The sequence below is a fragment of the Pinus tabuliformis genome, chromosome 7 (assembly GCF_031772625.1).
Source record: "Pinus tabuliformis cultivar Carrire ecotype Pingquan chromosome 7, CPIR1, whole genome shotgun sequence".
In the NCBI taxonomy this organism is placed as follows: Eukaryota; Viridiplantae; Streptophyta; class Pinopsida; order Pinales; family Pinaceae; genus Pinus; species Pinus tabuliformis.
In genome coordinates, this window is record NC_142293.1 from 661,400,000 (window position 1) to 661,424,907 (window position 24,908).

The 24,908-nt window shown below is 35.4% G+C and overlaps 1 protein-coding gene across 2 annotated transcripts; it reads left to right on the forward strand.

Annotated features, from left to right (window-relative positions):
• Positions 1-7,668: 7,668 nt before the first annotated feature.
• On the forward strand, positions 7,669-19,115 carry LOC149249180 (putative metal-nicotianamine transporter YSL12). Of its 2 annotated transcripts, none has more exons than XM_089456191.1 (6): positions 7,669-8,146; positions 8,273-8,442; positions 9,706-9,836; positions 15,224-15,358; positions 15,449-15,638; positions 18,024-19,115. In XM_089456191.1, exons 1-6 carry the CDS (start codon positions 7,714-7,716, stop codon positions 19,113-19,115), a joined length of 2,151 nt encoding a protein of 716 aa, XP_089312317.1. In that variant the 5' UTR covers positions 7,669-7,713. The 2 variants fall into 2 exon arrangements, with proteins under 2 accessions (XP_089312317.1, XP_089312318.1); XM_089456192.1 differs by having other exon boundaries at positions 7,942-8,146; positions 9,739-9,836.
• Positions 19,116-24,908: the final 5,793 nt, after the last annotated feature.

Sequence of the window (24,908 nt, forward strand, 5' to 3'; positions counted from 1 at the left end):
TCCATTATCAGTGTGAATAGATTCAATATGAGATTGTGCATAATTTTCAATCCATGTATGAAAGTTCTTGAATGTTTGAAAAGCATCAGCTTTGTTCTTCAATAAATAAACCCAACACATTCTAGTGTAGTCATCAATAAATATCATCATATATTTATTTCCATTTGCAGAAGGAACAGGCATTGGACCACATAAATCTGAATGAATGATTTCAAGTTTTCTATGTGCTTTGGAATGTGAATCATGAAAAGATTGTTTGCTATGCTTTCCTAGAATGCAAGCATCACATTGCTTAAGTTCCTAAGAATTGTAGGCAAACTAGTAACACCATTTTTTTCAACAAGAGGAGGCTGTCATAGTTCAAGTGTCCAAATCTAGCATGCCATAATAAAATTGGTGGAAATGTACCTTCTTCATAATGAGAATTGTATGAGAAGTTTTGTGCACGAGCAGAGGAACCCTTCAGCTTGAGAAGCCTTTCTTCTTATATCCCCGTCATGACAAGTGAGTGGTCTGATGCTTTTCTCACCTCAAGCTTGCCATCAAACATATGAATGGAGTGTCCTTGCTGGCAGATGTGGACCAAGGACAACAAGTTTCTCCTCAGCTGTGGGAGATATAAAACATGATGCAGAAGAAAGTCTAGAAGACCAGGCAATTTAAGCTTGGTTGTACCAAGCCTTGATGACTTGAGTTTTGATTTGTCTGCAAAGTATACTACTCCATCAACATTGTCAGAAATTATTCAAACAAATCTCTTCTAAAATTCATGTGGCAAGTTGTTCCTGAATCAAGCAACCAATCGTTTTTCCAAGAAGCAAGTGAAGCATTAAATAAGTCTTCATTTACTCCAATATTACAGTGTGCCACAACATAGTGAGTGAATTCAGGTGCTATACCTTTCTCTTTGTCATTATTTTTACCTTTGGGTTGGTTTCTTTCATGCTCAATTATGTCCCAAGGCAACTTGCATGTGGATGCATCATGTGATCCATCTCTTTTGCAGCATATGTAGTGCAAATCTGACTTTTCTCCTTGAGAGTGTCTCCCCCCCTTGCCTCTGATATTTCTTCCTCTTCCTCTTCGACCACCTCTTCCTCTCGAAGAATCTTGAGCAAGATTCTTCTCTCTATGTGCACGGCACACAGCCTCTTCAGAAGACTGAGGAGTTGTCTTCTTCCCAAAAGCTTTCTCTCTTTCAGCAAATTTTTTCATAAGGGAGTCAAAGGTAATATCTTTGAGGTTTCCATTTGCTTGCAATGACTCAAGATAATTTGAGTAAGTGGGATAAAGTGCCTTGAGAAAAGCTATCAGAGGACTGTCCATTTCAACATTAGTGACTTTGATATCATGCATAATAGATTTTACTTCTGATGGAAGAGTAAGAGGATCATTATTTTGTAATTCAAGGGTGAACAATTTAATCATGAGTTGAACAACTTCAAGTGCAGTGTGAGTCATAAAGTTCCTTCAGTTTTTCTAAGGCTTCGAAAGAATTTGAAAATGGCGAAATATGGCAACTCACCTCTTCATTTACTAATGCTACAATCAATGCATAAGCCTTTCTATTCTTATTTTCCCAAATGACGAATTCCTTGTCTGAGGAAGGTTGTTCTGGCTCTTTGTCTTCGTTTCCAACACACACTCCTTTCCACAACTCATTATAAATGAGAGTGTGTTTGATTTTCCGATACCAGTCAGGATAGTTCTCCTTCCCATTGAGAACCACTCCCACAACAAATATCAATGAGTGCATTTCAAAAATATGTATTGCGTAAAAAAATCGCTCTTCTGCTGGTAAAAAAATAACGAGGAGTTTGACGAAAATGAGGTGGTAGTCTGTAATTCGACTACTGGTTAACTTTGTAACCAATCAGCTGCGCTTAAATCCAGTTCTATACGTGGATTTCCCCCTAAGGGTCCCGCTTATCTGACGAATCACTATCGGTCCCTCGTTGACTTCTCCTTTTATCAAGCGCTTTAATCCGCACCATTGATCTCACTTCTCTAGATCCAATGGATATTGCATCGTCCGCTCACCAACTAACCCGACGATCTCCATCGTTGATGTGACCCCTCCAATCGAACGGTTATCGCACAATCTCGTGTTAAATCTTGCACGACCGATATCAGGTCGAGAGCGCACGAGAAAAGTGGTTTTCCTATGCTACGTGTCGCCTGCTAAGGTTAATCGCGTGAATGTTAGGAATACCATTTACAGCCTTTAGGGCATGCAAGATACTGATTCCCACTTATCCATACCACCCATGTGCTTAATTCATACTTTTAATAAAGGCGCTTAAGGAAAGGTTTAGCGCTTAAACTCAGTATTAATGCTTAACACTAATTGACTGTGATTTATAAATAAAATGTATGAACAAAGAAAAATACCCGATTAGGGTCCACAACACCGATACAAAGTCATAAGAGAACTTCATTCATCGCACTCATGTTTAACACTATGAAACCAAGAGAGTAATGAAACCATGAGAGGTATATTGGTAGGCAACATGCATGCAGGTGTGGGAGTGATACCTCAACTGCGCTTGTGGAGCAATTGCCTCACATAACCAGCCGAACATTTGCAGCAGTTGCCAGAGAGGGGTAGCAGTTGTGAGAGAGGAGAAAACCTACACGAGGTCAGTTCTGCAAAATAGGCAAAACATAGGCTAGAAGGGAGTTACAAAGCAGAGAGGGAAGCCAAAAATGGCGCTGGCTCTGATACCATGTTAGACCATGAGGTAACTCCTCAAATGTAATCATATTATTCATTCAGGTTGTTCATTATTATACAAGAGGGAGTGATTGTTCAATTCAACTCTCGATGACTCTCCATTTTCTCTATTATTTATCTACACTAATTACAGTTGTTCACCCAATCCCTATGATTAGGTGTCAACAATATATATATATATATATATATATATATATATATATATATATATATATATATTATTTAATAATTGAATTAAATATAAATGATTATTAGTATCGTTATAGATATTAAAAGGTTGATATCAAAATATTTATTCAGTAATAAATCTCATAATTTTAAAGGTTTAAAAATTTATAAAAATTAACTAAATTATAATTTTACTTTAAATTAGTCTCCAGGGGTTAGGTCAATTGGTAATCCCCTGTGATAATGAAGTGTTATGATAAGGAGATAAAAAGTTTGAATTTCTCCAGTTATTTACTCTTGTTTGTGGATTAATGGCCAATTAGTAATCTCATGTGATGATGAAGTGTTGTATAGAAGGATATTCAAGGTTTGAATTTCCGTAGTTATTTACCCTTGTTGTGAATTAGTGGTAGTGCCTTCAGTACAAAACTATTTATGTAGTTATTTAAAAAAATAAACACTTTATTTTAAATTATTAATATTATTTTTATAAAAAAAAAAAATAACACTTGAGTTAAATGTGTGGACACAACACATATATTAAAAGATATGTAACAAGGCTCTCATTATCAAGGTTCATCTCGACTATATCATGAAGATTTTTAATCTTTAAATAGTGTTTGTTACAAGACAATAAGCCAATACTAATACTTATTAATATCACATGTCCACAGTATTATCACTCATTTCATAATCAAAATAGTTTGTATATTTTTATTTTATAACTTTTTTTTAATTCAATGGAAAAGAAAAAAGGACATAACTACCTTTCAGATAAATCATTTTTTTTCTTACTTGGAAAGAGTATTTATATTATAAAAATATGCCCTTGGCTCAAAAAAAAAAAATTAGGAATTACATATCACCTTCTTCAAAATATCTATCATTTTTCTCTAGTACAAGAGATATGTTAAACTTTCTTGTTGAGCTACAAAAATGGGGCTTTTGTAGTTGCATACCTCAGAGAACAAAACATAAAATTATTGACTGGTAATAAAGTCCTTCATGGTTATGAACCTAATATTATGAGCTTATTGCATTGGGTTAAATTCATTTTTAAGTTATTAGACTCCATTTATTAATAGTTGATGGACTAATTTGACCATTGATGCACAACTATCCAGCTTTCAATTTGCATTCATCATTAGCGAGCTTAGTTGCTTCTTTGTTATGGTCATGTAATACATGACATTATTTCACCTACTTTTCGTTGGCAATCAAGATATCATGATAAAGATCATCCATATCTACTTGATTATTTGTCATATGACCAAGTCCGCATGAGTATCCAAACCCTTTGTCATCCTCGGGGTCATAAAGAGCCTCTTTGTTATGGTCTTGTAATACATGACATTATTTCACCTACTTTTCGTTGGCAATCAAGATACCATGATAAAGATCATCCATCTCTACTTGATTATTTGTCATATGATCAAGTCCCCATGAGTACCTAAACCCTTTTTCATCCTTAGGTTCATAAAGAGCCCCTCCCCCTCTTGGGTTTCTTTTGGAGGCCCCATCAAAATAGAGAATCCATCCTTGTCTACTATTCTTCTAAGTTTTGAATTCTACATCTATCATTCTAAGCTTCCAACATCTCTCATATTTTGTTGATAACAACTAGTAATTTATGGGTAGTTGATCCAACTCTTTCATAGGGCAGTTATAATTCTACTTTGGGACTTCAAATTTGGCACACAATGATAATGAATTGCAGTGCTTTGAGGAGTAAGCTTGTTATTAAAGATTGCATTATTTCTAGCAAGCCAAACTTTCTAGCATATAAATTTAGGGAGGACTTCTAATATCTATCCATAATTATTATCAAAAACATTTCATAGATATTTAGTAGGGGTTAAATCCTCAGCATCTACCTATTAATTATTGATAATTAAATTAAATTCTAGAAACTTTATTCCAAAATAGATACATTTATTAATGTAATTATATGGAGTATTTGTTTTTAATACACACTTTATTATTATACCTGCCCCAAGCATGGTATTACACATTTGGTTGTGCGTTTGACTGCACATTAATTTGTCTTTATCTATAGTTTAACATTGAAATTCAATTTTTGTTTTTTAATTATTATTTAAAATTATTTATTTGTAAGGTACCTTCCATTTTTCTATTAGTTACTAATTGTTTTAGTTTTAGTTTTATTTAACTTTTTTTTTGTCTTGTTTTATTATTTCCATTTTCATGAATTATTTTTTCTCCATTAAAACTTCTATTTCAATGAATATAGATAAATTAATAGAAAACAATTAATTTTTAAAATCTTGTGATTGTTTCTTTCCTAATTTTATGAAAAAACTTTATTCATATATGGTTATTAATATTTAGGATCTCATGAGCATTTTGTTTTAGCAGGTCAAAAGATTTGAAGCTCTAGCTAAGGTGAACACTAGGAGCAAATCCAATGCAATGCACTGAAGCTCTTCATTTAATTTTAGGGGATTCAAATTCCAAGGTGTAGAGGTTGGGGTATGGGTCCAAACTAATTCTACCATTGTGCAGGGATGAGATATTACCAGGATCTCACTTTGAAGTTCGAGGTTAGGCATTTATTGGGAGGTTAGTCTTCAATTTCTCATCTATTTCAATTGGTTTGTTAAATTTGTTTTACCTTTTTCCCTCAAACCAAACACAAAAGACATTATTAATCTGAAAGACATAATTATTCAACAATATGGATTACAAAAGTCTAAGATCTAATATTAATTAACTTGTCTTTACAATTTAATTTAAAAAATAATTTAATACTAAATCACAAATTATAGATCATCCCAATTCCATTTTTCTCTGCAAAGAAAGCATAGATGTTTAAAACAGGACGTCATTTGAGAGAACAATAAAAATTTTGTTCCATATTCCCCTGCCTTCCACAAACCCAATTGCATTCAACCCTATATCAATCATGTACAATGCCCATGAATTTTGTAGGAGACAAATGGTTGTGCAAACAAGTTTCAAGTTTCTTGGAATTGACATCTCGTTCACTTGAAACAAAGTTTCTCCATATCAATTTGAACTAAACATTGTTTTCACTTTCATTTCTATTTTTGTATGAAAACTTTAATTGATCAACTCACTAATTTTAAATATAATTAAGACTCCAATTAACTATAAACCAATAAGCATACTCCAATTAACTATATTTAAACAAGAGATAGGTATTTGTAGCACTTGTTTTTATTATAATATAGTTTCTATAATATTTTTGACTAACTTTATTTAAAATTTGATCAAATATTATTCAAATTGTATAGATTATTTAATTTATATAATCCAAATATCCAAAAAAAAAAAAAAAAAGCTAAATTCATTTATATGTTTTAAAATATAATTTTAATAACAAAAAAAATACAATTTTAATATATATTCCATAATTTTCCATTGAACTTAATTGAGGTTGTGTTATGCTCTTAAATAAGTTTATAATGAAGGCAAGCCTAGTACCAGCCACCTCTGCCTGCCTTCAAACAGGCAAGTTGACTTTCTTGGCAAGGGCTAACGAGCCTGGGGCATTAAATGCCCGCTTAGCTGCAAGCCCGATAGCCATATAGCTTTCACTGGGGACAGGGTGGGGAAAGAGTGTTCAGAAAGCACCATCTGTTTTATATGGCTATCGAGCTTGCAGCTAAGCGAGCATTTAATACCCGATAGCAAGCTCATTAGCCCTTTCCGACTTTCTTACCCAAATGAACCAAATACCCTAAACGCTATTAAGACTGGACAGTTGTCGGAGTCAAAAACAATATTATTTTAAAGTCTTAAAAGCTAAAAATAACCTAATGACTTAAGTATCAAAAGTAACTATACTTATTATTTACCAAAATCCTTGAAAAAAATCAGTGGGAAAACGAGGCTATCTGATGGCCCAGTTACCAGTATCCCACACCGGTTTGCCGGTCCCTGCGTTTCAATATGCATGCGTGAACCTTGAACAGGTGAGGTGACAACTACTGCAAACGACTCCAGCTTTTACGTTACAGCCATTTTGAGGGTGCAATTATACGAAGATATTTGGAAATCAAAGCCAGCTCAGTGTTCCAACGACAAGATGGGAAAGAAAACGCTTTCTGCGTTGAAACGGCGGATTAGGGGACCTGTCCTTCCAGCTGTTGCTGCTTCATTATCGCAAATCGGTTTTTTCAATTTTGAAAATAGTACATCTACTTAATTATATTTAGTAAATGTTCCTGCGTTTTCAGCGATTTCTTAATTTTGTAGATCCGGCCCTGCCAACGCCCACATTCTGTAATATTACCTGTAGAGAAAAAAATGGAAAACCTAGAAGGACAAGTGGGCAAAAGATTGAAGGACGGTTTTCCATATATTTCTTTAATTTGGAATTTGGATGTGAAAGTGTAATCGTATTTTAAATCTTTTCGTTGAAAAAAAAAAACTGAAAGATTGAAGGACGGTTTTCCAGATATTTCTTTAATTTGGAAATTGGATGTGAAAGCGTAATCGTATTTCAAATTTTTGTCCCTTTTGGTTGAAAATGATCTTGTTATGCAGAAAATATCTTATTTCTTGAGATTTAATTTATTTCTATATTCAGTGCATTTAATATTATATTGTCCACATTCAATGCACTGCTACATAATCATGACCAGGTGTTATGGCTCGGTGGAAATGTACAAAACCCAGCAGCCCCAAGGAAGAATCACTGAATTAGGTGCAAAAAAGCGAAATTAGGGCTCGGTTTAAATGTACAAAACCGAGGAACCCTAAGGAAGAATCAAGTGGAGTAAAACAAGAAAAGAGTACAATTCTTTTCTTCTGCAAAATCTGTAGCCATGGCTTACGGTGATCAGAACAGTACTGTTGAGTTGGAAGATGGAAGACCAGGCCTGGTGAAGCGAAATGTCTCCAAGTCTAGCCCGGATAATGAAACTACCGTGCAAGAAAATGGGCTTGGTGATGAGCTGAGCATTGAACAAATTTTTGCCAACAAGGAGGTGCCTGGATGGCGGCAGCAAATCACATTCCGGGGACTGATTGTGAGCCTGATGATTAGTATCCTGCTCAGTGTGATAGTCATGAAACTTAATCTCACGACTGGAGTCATCCCTTCCCTTAATGTATCAGCTGGACTGTTGGGATTCTTCTTTGTCAAATCCTGGGCTAAACTCATGGAGAGGTCTGGGCTACTGAGGACTCCTTTCACCAGACAAGAGAATACTGTCATACAAACCTGCGTGGTTGCGGCCACTGGTATCGCTTTCAGCGGTGTGTAATCTCACTTATTGATTAAACTTAAATCCCAACAAATAGCGTTTCCTGATTTTGAAATGTTTTTTAAGAATTTAACAAGCAATACCCTGTGCTTTCTGATGACATGTTGAATGTGTACAGGAGGATTTGGATCATACCTGTTAGGTATGAGCAGTAGCACTTATAACGAGGTGGGCCAAACAGAGGGCAATAATCCGAGAGACACAAAGGATCCGCAGCTTGGTTGGATAATTGTGTTTCTCTTTGTAGTGAGTTTTATAGGCCTCTTTGGTGTGGTGGCCCTGAGGAAGGTAATGTACTTATTTTGGTTTTGCAATCGTAAGTAGCTTTGCAGAATATGCATTAGGTGGTTGTGTATATATATATAATTAGGTGGTTGTGTATATATATATAATGGTTTGATTGGATTTTAAAATATTTTTTTCATTTCTTTTATATGTATATTGATTTGAAAGTATATGTATTAAAATAATGTGTTACAGGAATGTGATTCTTAAATTGTTTTGAAGTGGTTAAGAGGTTAAGATTCTGGTTTAATTGTTTTGAAGTGGTTAAGAGGTTAAGATTTTGGTGCAAGGAAATGGATTAGCCATCTAAAATTCACAAGTATATGGTAAGAATGAAAGTCTACCCACATACAGAATAGAGCATTAGTGGGTAAGAATGAAAGTATACCCACATACATAACAAAGTATTAGTAGGTAAGAATAAAAGTCTACTCACATACACAACAGAGCATCAGTGGATAAGGAAACAGTTTAATGGCTAAGAATTGGCATATGGTAAAAGTGAAACCCAGAAAGGGACAAGGAAACAGTTTAATGACTAAGAATTGGCATATGGTAAAAGTGAAACCCAAAAAACATTAGCTCTAGCTCGTAGCATGGTTTTTTTTAATAAAATATCAAATCAACCTAAAAAGTGATGAATAATAACCCATAATAACAATTTCCATTGCTAATTTAACAATTACATAATAATAAAATCTTCCATTATTTTTAAATATATATTTAAAAAAATTTCATAATTTTTCAAACCAAAGCATGTAACAAAAACTAAAATATATTGAAATTATTTATTTGTTTTCCGAAAGACTGAAATAAAAACATTTTGTATTTTTCCAAACCAAAATATCTAACAAAACTTAGAAATATATTGAAATTATTTATTTGTTTCTTTGAAACACCTAACAAAATATAAATAACAAACCCTAATAATATTCTTCAAATTATGTTAAAATCATTTATCTGCTTTCTTAAGATCCTATCGAAATATAAAAGACAAGCCCTAATAATATTCATTAAATCATGTTGAAATCATTCATCTGCTTTCTTAAATGGCTATCAAATTATCAGTGGCAAATCCTGATAATATTTCATTTGCTTGCTTTTCTTAAAAGGCAGAGGAACGACTTCAGTTTACATTAATACAGGAAGGAGCAACTGGGAATCATCTTTTTTCTTAAAAAAATAGATCTGATTTTTAAGAGGAAATACATGCAATATTTTAAGTTTGTGCTTTCAGGCTTACTTTATATTAATTATGTGGTTCAGCATGGCATGTTATATTATAAAATTTTGTTGCAGATAATGATTATCGACTACAAGCTGACTTACCCAAGCGGAACTGCAACAGCTGTACTCATCAATGGATTCCACACACCACAAGGTTCTAAAGTTGCAAGGTATCCTAACGAGTGATTTTCATTGTTTTCTTTTTTCGTTTGTTTGTGGTGAGGCAGGGTACCCCCAGATGGAGAAAAATCGATGTTGAAAACTTGTTTAAACCTGGATTTTCTTTTGATCGATAACATTTCTTTACCAATTACATATGGATATGGATGACCATTATCTAGTAGTAATCCAATCAAAGAGTTTATCTACACGGTTTGTAATGTTAAAATATATATATATATATATATATATATATATATATAAATTTAAATAATATTTTTCAATAAAATTATAAAACATTTCAGAAGATTTCTAAAACCTGTAATTTTAATTTTTTATATTTTTTATAAAGTTAATTTTTATTTGTAGAGAAAGTTACATTATTTTCATGGTCTTGTTTACTAGTGGTTTGTCACTTAGGAAATCATATCATGAGCAAAAATAACAGGGAATCAGTTCAAAAATAGTTTATATGTCTACACCAAGTCTCCAAAACTAGAGAATGTTCTATAAGAACATGATACTACATGGCTTGATGTCTGTGAGAAACTAAGGCTAACATTCAAAGGCCTAGCAAAAGGAGAAAACCACACATAGAGAAACCAAATTCATCATGAAAACGGGAAGAAGTGGAGATGCCCACCCTGATGGGGTGGGTGTTGGGTTGTGTTATATTCTTTCCACGACTAACCTACGTAGTTAAAAGGGGGGTTACCGCCCCCCTTCGTTGCGCCGATTGCGCAGCGGGGGGTCACAGGGGGGGCGGCAGCCCCCCCTGTCCGGGGGTTTGAGGGGAGCGGGTAGCCCCCCTCTACGGGGTCTGGGGCAGCGCCCCGGGAAAAAAATTTTTGGACCCTATATTAGGTTGGGCGAACCTACCTATGGTTTTGTGCATGATTTTCGCACATGGTATTGGACGCGATGGTTTTTCGGTCCATGGTATTGGATGCTTCGGCATGTATAAATATGTATTGTAACATTGAAAGGAGCATAATGAAAAATCAAGCTAGTAGTCCCGGTTTTGGGATCCAGGGAAAAAAAAAATCTCTGTGCATATGTGTTTTATGGGTTATGCTCTCGCATTGTTTATTTTCTTTGTTTAAGAATTCGTATGCAGGTAATTTCTGTATAGGGTTAAAACCTACAGTGGGGATTTCCATGGCTTAATCACTTGGACCTGTGCTTCAATCTCCTTGAGTCTTGCCCCCATTTCATTTTGGTGAACCACCACATTGTTGAGCACCAAAAATATTTCTTCCTTATCATTAGACCTATCCATGATTACCATATCCAACAACATTTTCATTCTTTAATATAAATCAATTATCAACAGGTATTGATTTTTCTCATCATGGGAATGCCCTGGGCCAGGTACACAATCCCTTAGGTTAGTTAATACTTTTGAACCTGATAAAACGACCTCTCTTAACAACATTTGCTTCAAAATCACGCAAATCATCGTGAACATCCACGAGGACCTATTCATTGAATAAGTGAGTTGAAGTTTCTACCCTTGAACAAACACGAGAGCCTCCAATCCCCCCACAACTACTACTATTGTAAGTCTTGCATCATGCTCTCTGCCTAATCATTTTTGTGAACGTAGTTCGCTAGATCGGATGTGGATTGGATACACATATTGTAGGAAGGGTTGCAAAATGGAGAGTTGGAAGAAGACTAAAATGTGGAAAAGTCTCAACCATGCTCAATGTCTATGGCAAGCTAGTAGGAGCTTGAATAGAAATGAACACAACGAAGGAAAAAGCAACACAAATTGCAGCTCAAATGACAATCTTGAAGCCATAAGCAAAGGAAGAATGTGGGCAATAAGTGCTAAGGACTAGGCCAACATCAAAAACAATGGGAGAGGAATCATGATCACCGCCATTCAACCATCCTTACATGTGGTGGTCATCATCCCAAAATAGTCCAAAATACAAGCGCATAACAACTGCAATGTTACTCCATTGTACCCTTGCTCATTCCATATATCTTAATTAAGGCTAGTCGAGTGGCACATCTACCTCATTCATTAAGTGATGTGACAATGCCCATAATGCGTCTTGCCTCACTTGATCTAAAAGAATTTTAAGATTTGAAAACAATCATTTGCCTATCATTTTTTAGTATGTGAATATATATATATTATTCTTCTCTTTCGACAAAAAAATTGTGTATGTTTCTATTAGAAATTGTTTTATATAAATATTGTGACTTTTGAGTAATAGTAAATTGCATGGTACATAAAAAGATTTAGTCAATACTCTTGTAAGTGTTGAAGAGTGAAATTTTATAAGGTGAATTCTCCTCTAGTTATTGAATAATTAGAAGAGAATATATGAATATTGATCATAATTAGAACCTGTTTAGTGTCATTAATTCATAGAAATTGTTTGTTTTATTGCCTACTCCATTTGTGAAAGGTTTTCCTATCGTAGTTATGAAAGGGGTGCAATGACTAGAGGAGAGATGTAGGATATCCCCATCCTATTTTACATGGAATTCGTTCCTTCGGAGGCCTCAAGAAAGAAAAGCCCATGGCATTTCCTCTCTTTTTTTGTTTCTTGGTAGCGTTTTTTTGAGAAAAATCAAAGAGAATACATACATTTTGTAAAGCACATTGTAAAGATAAGGTAACCCTTTCCTCAAACATTTTGGAGTTCCTAGCTAACATTATCTCACCATATAAATACTATTAAATATTTTTTATCATATATATTTATGTAAAAGATTACATCAATGTTAAAGCATTTTTCACCGTGTTCAAGAGGGTATGTTGGGGGTTGAGCCCACCACCCTGCAATGTGATGCAAAGTAATGAGCAGGGCATGATTTTTTATCATATATATTTATGTAAAAGATTACATCAATGCATTTTTCAGCGTGTTCAAGAGGGTGTGTTGGGGGTTGAGCCCACCACCCTGCAATGTGATGCAAAGCAATGAGCAGGGCATGTGGCCTGCCCCTAGCATGCATTTTCATGCAAACCCCTAGCTGGTCATTTATGGCTATTTATCCTTGCAACTCACCATCGTTCATGGAGGTTTGGAGCAGAGACAAGGTTGAGGAGTCTACCTCCCTACTACTGGTGGAAGCTCAAGATTTTATCGTTGCTAAGTCATCGTTTATTTGGGTGCTAGGTCTTGGAGAGGAGTGGTTTGAGCATTGCATGGTGTTGGTGAAGTGGAGGTGGGAGGGTACTTTCCGTCAGTGCACATAATTCTGTCATTGGGCTTTGGATATTGCATGTGCTATCTAGCATAGGTCCATCTATTACAACTGAGGCAGGGTGGTTTAGATTGGTTTTCTCTCACTCTTAAATTGTATATTGTTTGCGTTGTCTTTTTTCTCAATTTCGGTCTTTGGTTATCAAGCAGGAATCACTATTGGGTTAAGGGCGAGAGTTTTTCTGGTTAATTTTCATTCTGGTTCTAGCTGTTTGGAATTTAAGAAAATTAGCGGTTTTCTAAGTTTGTGCGTGCCTCGCAACATTTCTATTAAGTGGTCTCTCATTATGAGTTTGTGCAATTAGATTAAATCTCTCTTGCCCTCTTGGTCTAATCTGGCTCTATGTAAATTTGGTTATATTGGTCTTCTGGTTGGTTTGTGTCTTTATTCCTAATTGAATTTTTAAGGGACGAGGGTTTCTATTTTGAGTGGAGTGGGTTCTGTGTTGTCTAAGTGTGTAGCTCTCTCGCACAATTCAGTCTAAGAATTTTGTTATAGCGATGATTTTATTTTTTATGGTTTGGTTCCTATTAGTGCATTGTTTATTATGTTCTCTTTCTCCTTTCTAGGTCGTGGATGCTTTAGCTATTACTACAGGTGTGACCCCTGTTTCGCAACCATGCCTCCCATGAAACAATTGTGTTGCAGGGGACGTGGGGGATGCACCCTACGAGGCTAATGAAGGGATAGGCTCTTTGCTCAGGACTCCATTGCCACTTGTTTTGACATTTTTCCTCCAGAGACGCGGAAGGAAATTAAAAATATGGAAACATAGGCAGGGGCAGAAAGATAGTCCCACTCGAACTCTGAGATTTGGATGAGGTTTCTATTTGGGTTCTGAATCTTGGTCATATAATGAGACAGAAGAAGAAATGCTTAAACTAATTATCCACTATTAAATGAAGACATTGTTTGGCATGGTTTTGAAGGATGAAAAGGTGGAATGGTATAATGTGTTCACTTCTTTGGAGGACATCAAGAGGATGTTAAGAAACCAACGCTTCACTTTGAACAGGCTAGAATCAAGGTTGGCACACATGGAAGTACACATCCACTTTGATTTTGACATCGATGCACCTCTTGGATCGAGTGCTAGGAACCTTGCTCCTATCTCCTTTTCTAATCTTGAATGATGTTTATGTTTTCAAGCGTTCTTATTACTCTTACACACATTTATATATACATATATTTTCATTAAAATGTCATATACACCTCATCTTAAATTTTCTATATATCTTTTTATTTTATAATATTAAATATATTATATAGTGATATATATTTTTAAAAATATATAAATTTCCTAACTTATCTTTAATTTTTATATGCATTTTTTTATTCTTTCATCTTATTATTTTTACTTCTGGCATTTTTAGTGATAAAAGTATAACCTAAATTAACATATTATATTTATTTAAATATGTAAATTCTTTTTTACTAGGTTGGTTGTTATGTGCAAATGATTTCTATAAATTAATTGTATATTATATGTATTTGTTATGAGGTATAAATCATTTTTATAGATTAATTTTATATTTGAAAAAAAGTATTTATTTATTATTTGTTTTTACCATGTTTATAATAATTAATACTTTATCAAATAAATTTTTTATTTAAATTTTTTATTTTTAAAATTATTTTTTATACATAAAAAAATATTAAAAAAATCTATTTAATTATTATAGTTTTATATAAATGAAAATTAAGTTGATCATAATGATATAAATATTATTTTATTTCATTTTTTATTTTAAATAAGGAAATTGATTTTTTTTAATATTATTATTCCATATAAATAATCTTTAATAGTAATAATAATTTATTTTTAAAGTTATAACTAACATTAGTGTATAAATTCTTAGGTTTGTGAAAAAAAACGAACCTCAATATAACACTTAATTACTAAAATAAAATAAAAAACTTACCTGGATAAAATCTACCCAAAATATATATAAAATTTAAATAACTAAACAACCAAAATTTTAAAAACTTTTGAGTAAATAATTCTTCATCAATCAATGTTCCAGTTATAGCTTTTATATATATGTACAAATTGCACATAGATTCTTATTCGACTCTCGGACTTCAGTATTTGGGAAAATATATAGGAAGCTAAATGTGAGTGTGAATTTCTATACCATCTCTTGCAATGACAATAGAATGCATATTGCAGGAAGCAGGTGGCGTATCTGGGAAAATACTTTGTCATCAGCTTCCTTTTCGGCTTTTTCCAATGGTTCTACACGGGTGGGAGCGATTGTGGCTTTGTTAATTTCCCCACTTTAGGATTGAAAGCTCGTGATAATACGTAAGTGTAGTTTATATTAACACCAGTTTCTTTTCTTCTCCTTCTCATTCACATTATGCCCAACTAATCTAAATGGCTGTGGATTTGCAGGTTTTTCTTTGACTTCAGCTTAACATACGTTGGAGCTGGTATGATTTGCCCCCACTTGGTTAATGTATCGTTAGTAGTGGGAGCAGTTATTTCGTATGGTATCATGTGGCCTCTCATAAACAACCGCAAAGGGGACTGGTATAGTTCAGACCTTCCTGAAAACAGCATGGCCGGTATCCAGGGTTATAAGGTATATGAAACTGAAAAATTATTCATATAATTTTTATATTATTTATTGGATGATGTATTAGGAGAAGAACATTTTTAGATTATTAAATTTTAGTCATTTATAATTTAAAATTTTGAAATTTTAGGAATAGAGTCTAATATAAAATACACTTTTGACTTAATAAACTATATTAATTTGTTAAATTATTTATTTAAAGTGATGTTTAATTATTTAAGGTGTCTTTTAATTATTGATTAAAATCTGATGAAACAATTTTTAGTCAATTCATGAGTTTTTATTATCTAAAATGGATTTTTAAAAGTATCAATGGATTCATAGCAGTCTTGGAACACTTAAATTATGTAAAGTTTACAACTCAAACTTGTGATTTTAACAACAAATCACTACAGAATTTTAGGTAAAACTCAAACTTGTGATTTTAATAGATCCTACCAAATTTTATATAAATTTGAGAGTAAAATATACCCAACTTTTTCCAAAACCTAAAATATTTTTTGATAAAAATTTAAATTATCAAAAATTTACCTAATATATAATCATAAAATGACAATTAGATTCGAACTATCAGGGAAGGACCACCTATCCATATATGGGAAACTATATGACCTACATGAATCTTCTGAAAATAATTTTTACCATACAAAACCAAATTGATATGCAAATGAATAACCGAAGCAAAGAAATCCTTTCATGTTTCTCGTTTGTGATCAAGAATGTGGATAGAGGTAATTGAAGGGATCCTCTTGTCCATCATTCAACCAAGGTGCTCATTCCCATTCCATTAGAGTCAGATTGCAGCTTGTGTCCGCATCTTATTGTGGGTTCACCTCTAACTATTGATCGAAGATCCTGGTTCCCGGGGTTTTCTCCATAACGTTGATGAGAGGTCGAGGTTTTTCATAGGACTGTTCGCTCACTCATTGGTTTCGGTTTTGTGGGATTGGGGTTTTACCTTTGGCTTTCTAAATTTAGAATGAAAATGGATTTAAAATTTTGGTTGATTTATTTTTATGGTTATTTTATAAGGTTTTTCTATTTTTTTTATATTTAGATTTATGATAATTGTAAATAGTTTAAAAGGGAAAAAAATTGGAGAGATAACATTGAATATTTTTTTGGAGTCAATGTCGTCAACCCTCCACTGTGCTTTATTATCAGTCAAATTCTCTATTGTGGTTCATCATCAGTGTCTACTCATGATAAACCATAGTAGAAGGTTGGAAACGTTGGCTCCAAAAAAAATTCGATGTGATCTCTCCCAAAAAATTATCTTCTAAATATTATGTATCACAGAAGTCTAAACTCAGAAATTGTAAATAGTACCAGCATAAATTTATATTAATTATGGATCTAACATGAACAATGAATAGAGAGGATCAAATTTTTTCATATTTAAATTTATTTTGAAGTACAGAAAATAATGTGTATTTTTTTATTGTTTAAATTAAATTTTTTTAATGTTGCTGAAACTTGTTTTTTAGTTATTAATGCATTTTTAAGTATATGTCAATATAAATTTATATTTAAAAAAATTATTTATAACTCTTTTGCCTTAGTTAGCGGAGAACACACAGTCTGAACCATTTTTATGTCAACGTTTCAAATCCCAACTGGGATCCATCATCAGGATTTGACATAAAAATGGTTCAGGCTGTGTGTTCTCCGGTAACTAAGGCAAAAGATACAAACCACAGATCTCTTAAATCCAGTATTTATAACTCATTTTGGATATTTTATTTTTAACAGATTTTTATATAAAATATTTTATTTATAATCTATTTTGGATATTTTATTCTATACAACATTAAATATTTTCTTTTGACATTTTTTATATAAATAAATATAGATATATATGAATTTGATATCATTTTTTAAAATATTTTTGAAAAATATAAAATTTAAACAGGTTAATTTAGATTACATTAAGTAAAATTATATTAGAATTATATTATTTAGATTACTTTAAATGAAATTATATTAGGTTATATAAACAGCTAATTAAATATGTATAACAGAGTATTTTGAAAATATTTTAGTTTTATTTTAAGAAAAACAGACATGCTTGTCAATCAAGTCTATAAAATCTATAGACTGAGAAGTTACCCATTAGGTCTATAGTCTATAACATTTATAAAATAAAGCTCTCAACTCAAAGAAGAAACGGTAATCTATAACATTTATGTCTATAACGTCTATAGAATAAGAAATTACCCATCAAACTTATAACTTCTATAAAATGAAACTCTTCACTCAAAGAGAAACTGTAATCTATAACATCTATAGAATGAAGCTCTCAGCTATAGAATGAAGCTCTCAGCTCAAAGAAACTGTAATTAAGATAAAGTATGGTCGGCCCTCTAACAAGAACGTCAATACTGTACGCAGGTGTTCATAGCTATTGCACTGATATTAGGGGACGGGTTATACAACTTTGCGAAAGTCACATACATCACACTCGGCAGTATGTATGGTGAAGCGAAGAGGAGAAACAGGACGACAAGCCACCACGACCAGCAACCAGATGACATTCCGTACGATGAACAGCGGCGTACTGATCTTTTCTTGAAGGACGTTATACCCATATGGGTGGCTGCATGTGGGTATGTATCCCTTGCCGCGATATCCATAGGGGTAATCCCACAGATATTTCAGGCTGTAAAATGGTACTATGTATTAATAGCCTACATTGTGGCTCCCGTGCTGGGATTCTGCAACGCATATGGATGTGGGCTCACAGATTGGAGCTTGGCCTCAACTTATGGGAAATTGGCCCTCTTCATCTTCGGAGCATGGGCAGGGAAGGACCATGGCGGTGTCATGGCAGCCTTAGCTACATGCGGCGTCATGATGTCTATAGTTTCCACTGCTTCAGATCTGACACAGGATTTCAAGACTGGGTACCTAACGCTGTCATCTCCAAGATCTATGTTTCTGGCCCAGGTGATTGGTACAACCATGGGATGCGTAATTGCGCCTTCTATTTTCATACTCTTCAATAAGGCCTTCGACTTGGGAAACCAACATGGCGAATACCCGGCCCCCAATGCTCTGGTATACAGAAACATGGCCATTTTAGCAGTGGAGGGATTCTCTGCTCTTCCGAAACATTGTCTCGCTCTGTGCTATGGTTTCTTTGCTTTTGCCATAGTAGTAAACCTGATCAGAGACAAAGTGCCAAGAACTGTTTGTCAGTTTATTCCCATACCAATGGCCATGGCTATTCCATTCTACTTGGGTGGATACTTTACCATTGATATGTTCGTGGGCACTGTTATTGTATTTGTTTGGCAGAGAAGGAATCGCAGGTCGGCTGATCGATACGTTCCTGCAGTGGCCTCTGGTCTGTTATGTGGAGATGGATTATGGTCCCTTCCTGCATCAATCCTGGCCCTGGCTAAAGTTAAGCCTCCTATCTGCATGAAATTCCTGCCCAGGTCGGTGAACGCTAAGGTGGACATTTTTCTGGGCAACACCTAATGGGCTGGAGAATTTCTCTTATATGCTTTCAAAGTGCTCAAGTTGAAGTTTGTTTGTATATTATTAGTGCACATACTTTTTGGAACGCCAACATGTTGGGTATTTTTAAATGGAGAAATACCAAAACCAGCAAAATAAAATTAACCACCATAGAGACAATGCTCTGTTTACTCTGTCCAAGATCTTTTGACAGGGAACCTCTTAAAACCAAAATGACTCAGAAGACACCATTACACAGTCACAACACATTTCTATTAATTTAAAACAAGCATTCTGTTACATATTTCTTCCTCTGTGCAAAGAGGGAATTACAAAAAAAAACTCTGCTGCTCTCACAGATTTTCCACTGCTATGGATATTACATAAACAGCTTCAAAAAAAAACATTCCTGTGTTTTTCATTGCCAGACCAACATTACAGCACTGCTGTGCATATACAAAAAGATAATCGCACTCTCGTGCGTAGCCACACCACTCCAAAATTACAAAAGGAACTACACACAAAAACTACAACACGTAGACATATTTGTTTTTAACGTATGACAATGTGTATACAAAAAAATATAAAAATAAACGTATGACATATGGGACATATGCCCATAACTCTATTAAACACTTCCCCATAACAAATATTAAAGCCTCCACCAAAAACTTACGAACAACATTAAATACATTTAATTCGCTTCTCGGCGGTCAACAAAAAAAACTTCACGCAAAATCAGACTTGTCGTGGGCCCGTGCACCTTTCGGAGATCAACGGCGGAGATCACCCGATCAAATCGTTGAGCCGATCCTACGTGGTTCGCACGCCAACCTCCAGCAAACCAAACGAACTTTACTGTCCGGGGAAAGTGGTTTTGGGCGTCGTACAAGAGACGCGTGGCGCCATGTGAATGTGTTCGGAGCCTCAGCTACGGATACCGCCTTTGGTGAATGGCGGTGCGGGGAGACCGGGTGGTTTTCCTGAAAAGACCACCGCGCGCTGTAAAATTACAAATTTAACACTCCCCTTTAATTTTAACAGCCGCGCGTTCAGTCATTCCCAAACACTTTCTCAAAAATTCGAAACTCTTCTGAACCAGTGGCTTTGTCAAGATGTCTGCAACCTGTTCCTGGGTCCTGCAATGTTCGAGGACAATTTCTCCATTGTTCACTAATTCTCTGATGTAGTGAAACCTTGTATCGATGTGTTTCGTTCTTTTATGAAACACAGAATTCTTTGACAAAGCAATAGCTGAGCTATTGTCACAAAAGACCACTGTCGTTTTTGCCTGCTCTTGGCCTAAGCTTCTCAACATTCTTCTCATCCATACTGCCTGACATGCTGCTGCTGTAGCTGCCACATATTCTGCCTCTGCTGTAGATAATGCTACAATGGACTGCTTCTTAGAAGCCCATGAAATGGCTCCTGAACCCATGTTAAAAACATAATCGGAAGTGCTCTTCCGATCATCTACACTTCCAGCCCAATCGCTATCTGTGTACCCAACCAAATCTGAATGTTCTGAGGCATGATATAGAATTCCAAACATTTTGGTACCTTTCACATACCTCAAAATTCTCTTTGCTGCCTGCCAATGTGCCTCCTTCGGCCTCTCCATGAACCTGGAAATTAAACTAACAGCATACATTAAATCAGGCCTAGTTGCTGTTAAATACATAACGCTGCCCACAATGCTTTTGTACAGGCTAGGATCAAAATCCTTGCTGCTGTCCTCTCTGCTGAGCTTTAATCCCATCACTGTGGGAGTGATGGCTGCCTTGCATTCTTCCATCTTAAATCTGCCCAATACTTGATTTACATATCTTGCTTGTGAGATAAAAATTCCTTTTTCATTTTGCTCTACTTCTATGCCTAAGAAGTATCTCAACAAACCCATGTCAGTCATTTCAAATTCATCCTTCATGACTGATTTAAAATTCTCAATAAGATACATATCATTTCCAGTGAAAATAACATCATCTACATACAAGACAACAATTAAAATTTTACCATCCTTTTCCTTGATGTAGACTATGGGTTCTCCTTCACATTTGTCAAATTCATTCTCCAATAGATATGAATCTATCCTGCTATACCATGCTCTTGGCGCTTGCTTCAGCCCATACAGAGCTTTCTTCAATTTGCACACTTTGTGCTCTTCACCTTTCTTCTCATATCCGAGAGGCTGTTCCACATAGACCTCTTCCATTAACACTCCATTTAGGGATGCTGATTTCACATCCATTTGGTAGACTTTCCATTTGTTTTGTGCTGCTATGGACAGCACTGCTCTCACGGTTTCCATTCTTGCAACCGGGCCGAAAGTCTCCTCATAGTCTCTTCCATACTGCTGCTTGTAGCCTTTGACAACCAGCCTTGCTTTATGCCTTTCAATCTTGCCTTCAGCATTGCTCTTGGTCTTGTAGACCCATTTCACACCAATGACTTCTTTGCCTTTTGGTAGCTCAACCAAATCCCATGTTTTGTTTCTTTCTATGGCATTCATTTCCTCATCCATAGCTTCTATCCATTTTCTATCTTTAATAGCTTCTTCAAAATGAATAGGATCATCAACATGACAATACAAGGCAAATAAGGAATTCATTCCTTCATCATAAATTTCACTTAGATTTCTAAATTTCTTACCTCTTTCACTTGGTGTGCAAGTGCTTGAAGATGCACTTGAGTTTCCTCCTTGTGGTGTGCTTGGGGAAGCACTCTCATTGATCCTCAATGGTGTACCTTGTTGTTCTTGTGTTGGTGCTGCTGTTTGGGGATTCATTTCAGCCACTTCCTCTTCATCTTCATCATGAGGCAAACAGTTTTTAATGTTCACTGTTTTCTCTATGCTTCCATCCCAAGCTTCCTCTTCAATGAATTGAACATCCCTGCTGACAAAGAACTTCTTGGTAGATGGAATGTACAACCTGTAGGCTTTGGATTCATCACTGTATCCAATGAAGATGCATTTCTCCCCTTTGCTGTCCAACTTCCTCCTTAGCTGATCCGGAATGTGTGCATAGGCCACACACCCAAAAACTCTCATGTGGGTGACTCCTTGCTTTCTCCCACTCCATGCCTCTTCTGGCACTTTGTTCATGACTGCTTTTGTAGGACACCTGTTCAGTATATACACTGCACAATGTACAGCTTCAGCCCAATACTCATTTGGCAAATGCTTTGCCTTCAGCATGCTCCTCGCCATATCCATGATGGTCATGTTCTTCCTTTCAGCAACTCCATTTTGCTGTGGGGTGTACCTGGCTGTAAACTGTTTATGAATTCCATTTTCTCTACAAAACTTTAGGAATTCATTGGAGATATACTCACCTCCTCTATCAGTTCTCAATACTTTTATGTGCAGCCCGCTTTGGTTCTCCACAAGTGCTTTGAAGTTTTGGAATTTCTCAAAGACTTCACTTTTGTTCTTGAGGAAATATATCCAAGTCTTTCTTGTAAAATCATCAATGAATGTCAAGAAATATAGGCTGCCTGCTAATGATGGAGCTTGCATTGGTCCACACAAATCTGAGTGGATAATCTCTAAGGGTGCCTTTGCCCTTATGCTTTTCCCTGATGGAAAACTTTCTCTATGTTGTTTGCCCAATATACAACCTTCACAAAGGCTGTCCGGCTTCTCTATCAATGGTAATCCCTTTACCATTCCTTTTCTGCTCAATAAGTTTAGACCTCCAAAATTTAGATGCCCGAATCTCAAGTGCCATAACCAGTTCTCATCCTTTGGCACGCTTTGGAAGGCCTCTTGGGTGACTGCTGCCATTTCCCTTTTGTTTTTCATGTCTGCCCTGATCCGGAGAGGGAACATCATGTTCCTTGTCATCTTCACTTCAGCAATGCATCTTTTGCTGGGTGGTATGTCCATGATGGTGCACACATCATTTACAAAGTAAACATTGTAACCCTTTTGGATAAGCTGTCCAACACTCAATAGGTTACATCTCATTCCGGGAACATAGTAGACATCTGCTATGGTTTTCCTTTCTCCTTGCTTTGTAAATATTTTTACCTCCCCTTTTCCCATAACAGACACTTTACTATCAGTTCCTAGTGTGACCTCTGATTTCAAATTCTGATTTAAGGCTGAAAAGAGGGCTATATTCCCTATCATATGGTTGCTGCAACCTGAGTCTAAAAACCATATGTCCTCACTATGTGTTTCAGCCATGTTACAAGCTAACAGGACATTTTCTTGACTGCTGTTTTCTCTTGTAACATTTGCATTTTGTTTGCTGTTCATATCATGTTGTTTCTTTCTACAATCACTAGCATAATGTCCATACTTTTTGCAATAATAGCATTGAACATTAGATTTATCATACCTTTGTCCTTGAGCCTGATACTGATCTCTTTGTTGGCTGCTGCCTTGACCTTGGTTCTGATTTGGATTGCTGCCTCTTCCTTGTGCATTTGATGGGCTGTTCCTTCCACCTCTGTTCTGGCTTCTGCCTCTTCCTCTTCGGTTTCCTCTTCCTTGACCCCTTCCTCTTCCAAAGGACATCTGGGTCTTGAAGGCTTGCTCAAGGGATGAGTTTTCATTCCTACTCAACCTCTGCTCATGAGTCATGAGGGATGCATGCAGCTCATCAACTGAATAGTTTGAGAGATCCTTTGTCTCTTCAATGGTGGTGACTATGGCATCAAACCTTGAGGGTAAGACCCTCAATATTTTCTCCACAATCCTTCTGTCTTCAATGGTTTCTCCATGAGTTCTCATTTGTGTGATTACACCAATCACATGAGTGAAGAATGATTCAATGTTGTCTGACTCCTTCATGTTCAAGTTTTCAAAATCCTTTCTCAGCATTTGCAATTTTGATGTCTTCACTCTCTCCATGCCTTGATAGGTTGTCTTAAGGGTTTCCCATGCATTGTGTGATGTTTTAGCTGCTGCTATCCTTGGAAATATACTCTGGTCTACTGCTAGATGCAACAATAAAATGGCCTTTGCATCCTTCTTCCTATTGCTCTTCAGGAGATCTCTCTCTCCCTGAGTTAATGCATTGAACTCAGTTTCATCTGCTGGTTCTTCAAAACCATCTTCAACTATTTCCCATAAATCTTGAGAGGCAAACAGAGCTCTCATAGTTATTGACCAGTAGTCATAGTTCTTCCCATTAAACTGTGGGAGCTGGGTGTTAAACATACCCATACTTGTGCTAGCCATTCCTTGACTGTGTATTTAAAACAACTGACTGCTTCAACAGTAACAAACAAGAAAGCTTTGAAGAATACCTGAATCCTTCGCTGTCTGAGTCTTCTGTCTGCCTGAGAAGTTTTGCTGCAGCAACAACCTTCTCCCTTCAGCTTCTTTAACTTCTTTAAAGAGCCTAAGCCCGCTCTGATACCACTGTTGGGTATTTTTAAATGGAGAAATACCAAAACCAGCAAAATAAAATTCACCACAGAGACAATGCTCTGTTTACTCTGTCCAAGATCTTTTGATAGGGAACCTCTTAAAACCAAAATGACTCAGAAGACACCATTACACAGTCACAACACATTTCTATTAATTTAAAACAAGCATTCTGTTACATATTTCTTCCTCTGTGCAAAGAGGGAATTACAAAAAAAAACTCTGCTGCTCTCACAGATTTTCCACTGCTGTGGATATTACATAAACAGCTTCAAAAACATTCCTGTGTTTTTCATTGCCAGACCAACATTACAGCACTGTTGTGCATATACAAAAAGATAATCGCACTCTCGTGCGTAGCCACACCACTCCAAAATTACAAAAGGAACTACACACAAAAACTACAACACGTAGACATATTTGTTTTTAACGTATGA

What these genes read in the sequence shown, in the direction of transcription:
- LOC149249180 (XM_089456191.1), top strand. Translation starts at nt 7,714, where the DNA reads ATGGCTTACGGTGATCAGAACAGTACTGTTGAGTTGGAAGATGGAAGA. An exon ending in CAAGGTTCTAAAGTTGCAAG is followed by an intron (nt 9,837 to 15,223) that starts GTATCCTAACGA and finishes TGCATATTGCAG; the next exon opens with GAAGCAGGTGGCGTATCTGG. An exon ending in CCGGTATCCAGGGTTATAAG is followed by an intron (nt 15,639 to 18,023) that starts GTATATGAAACT and finishes TACTGTACGCAG; the next exon opens with GTGTTCATAGCTATTGCACT.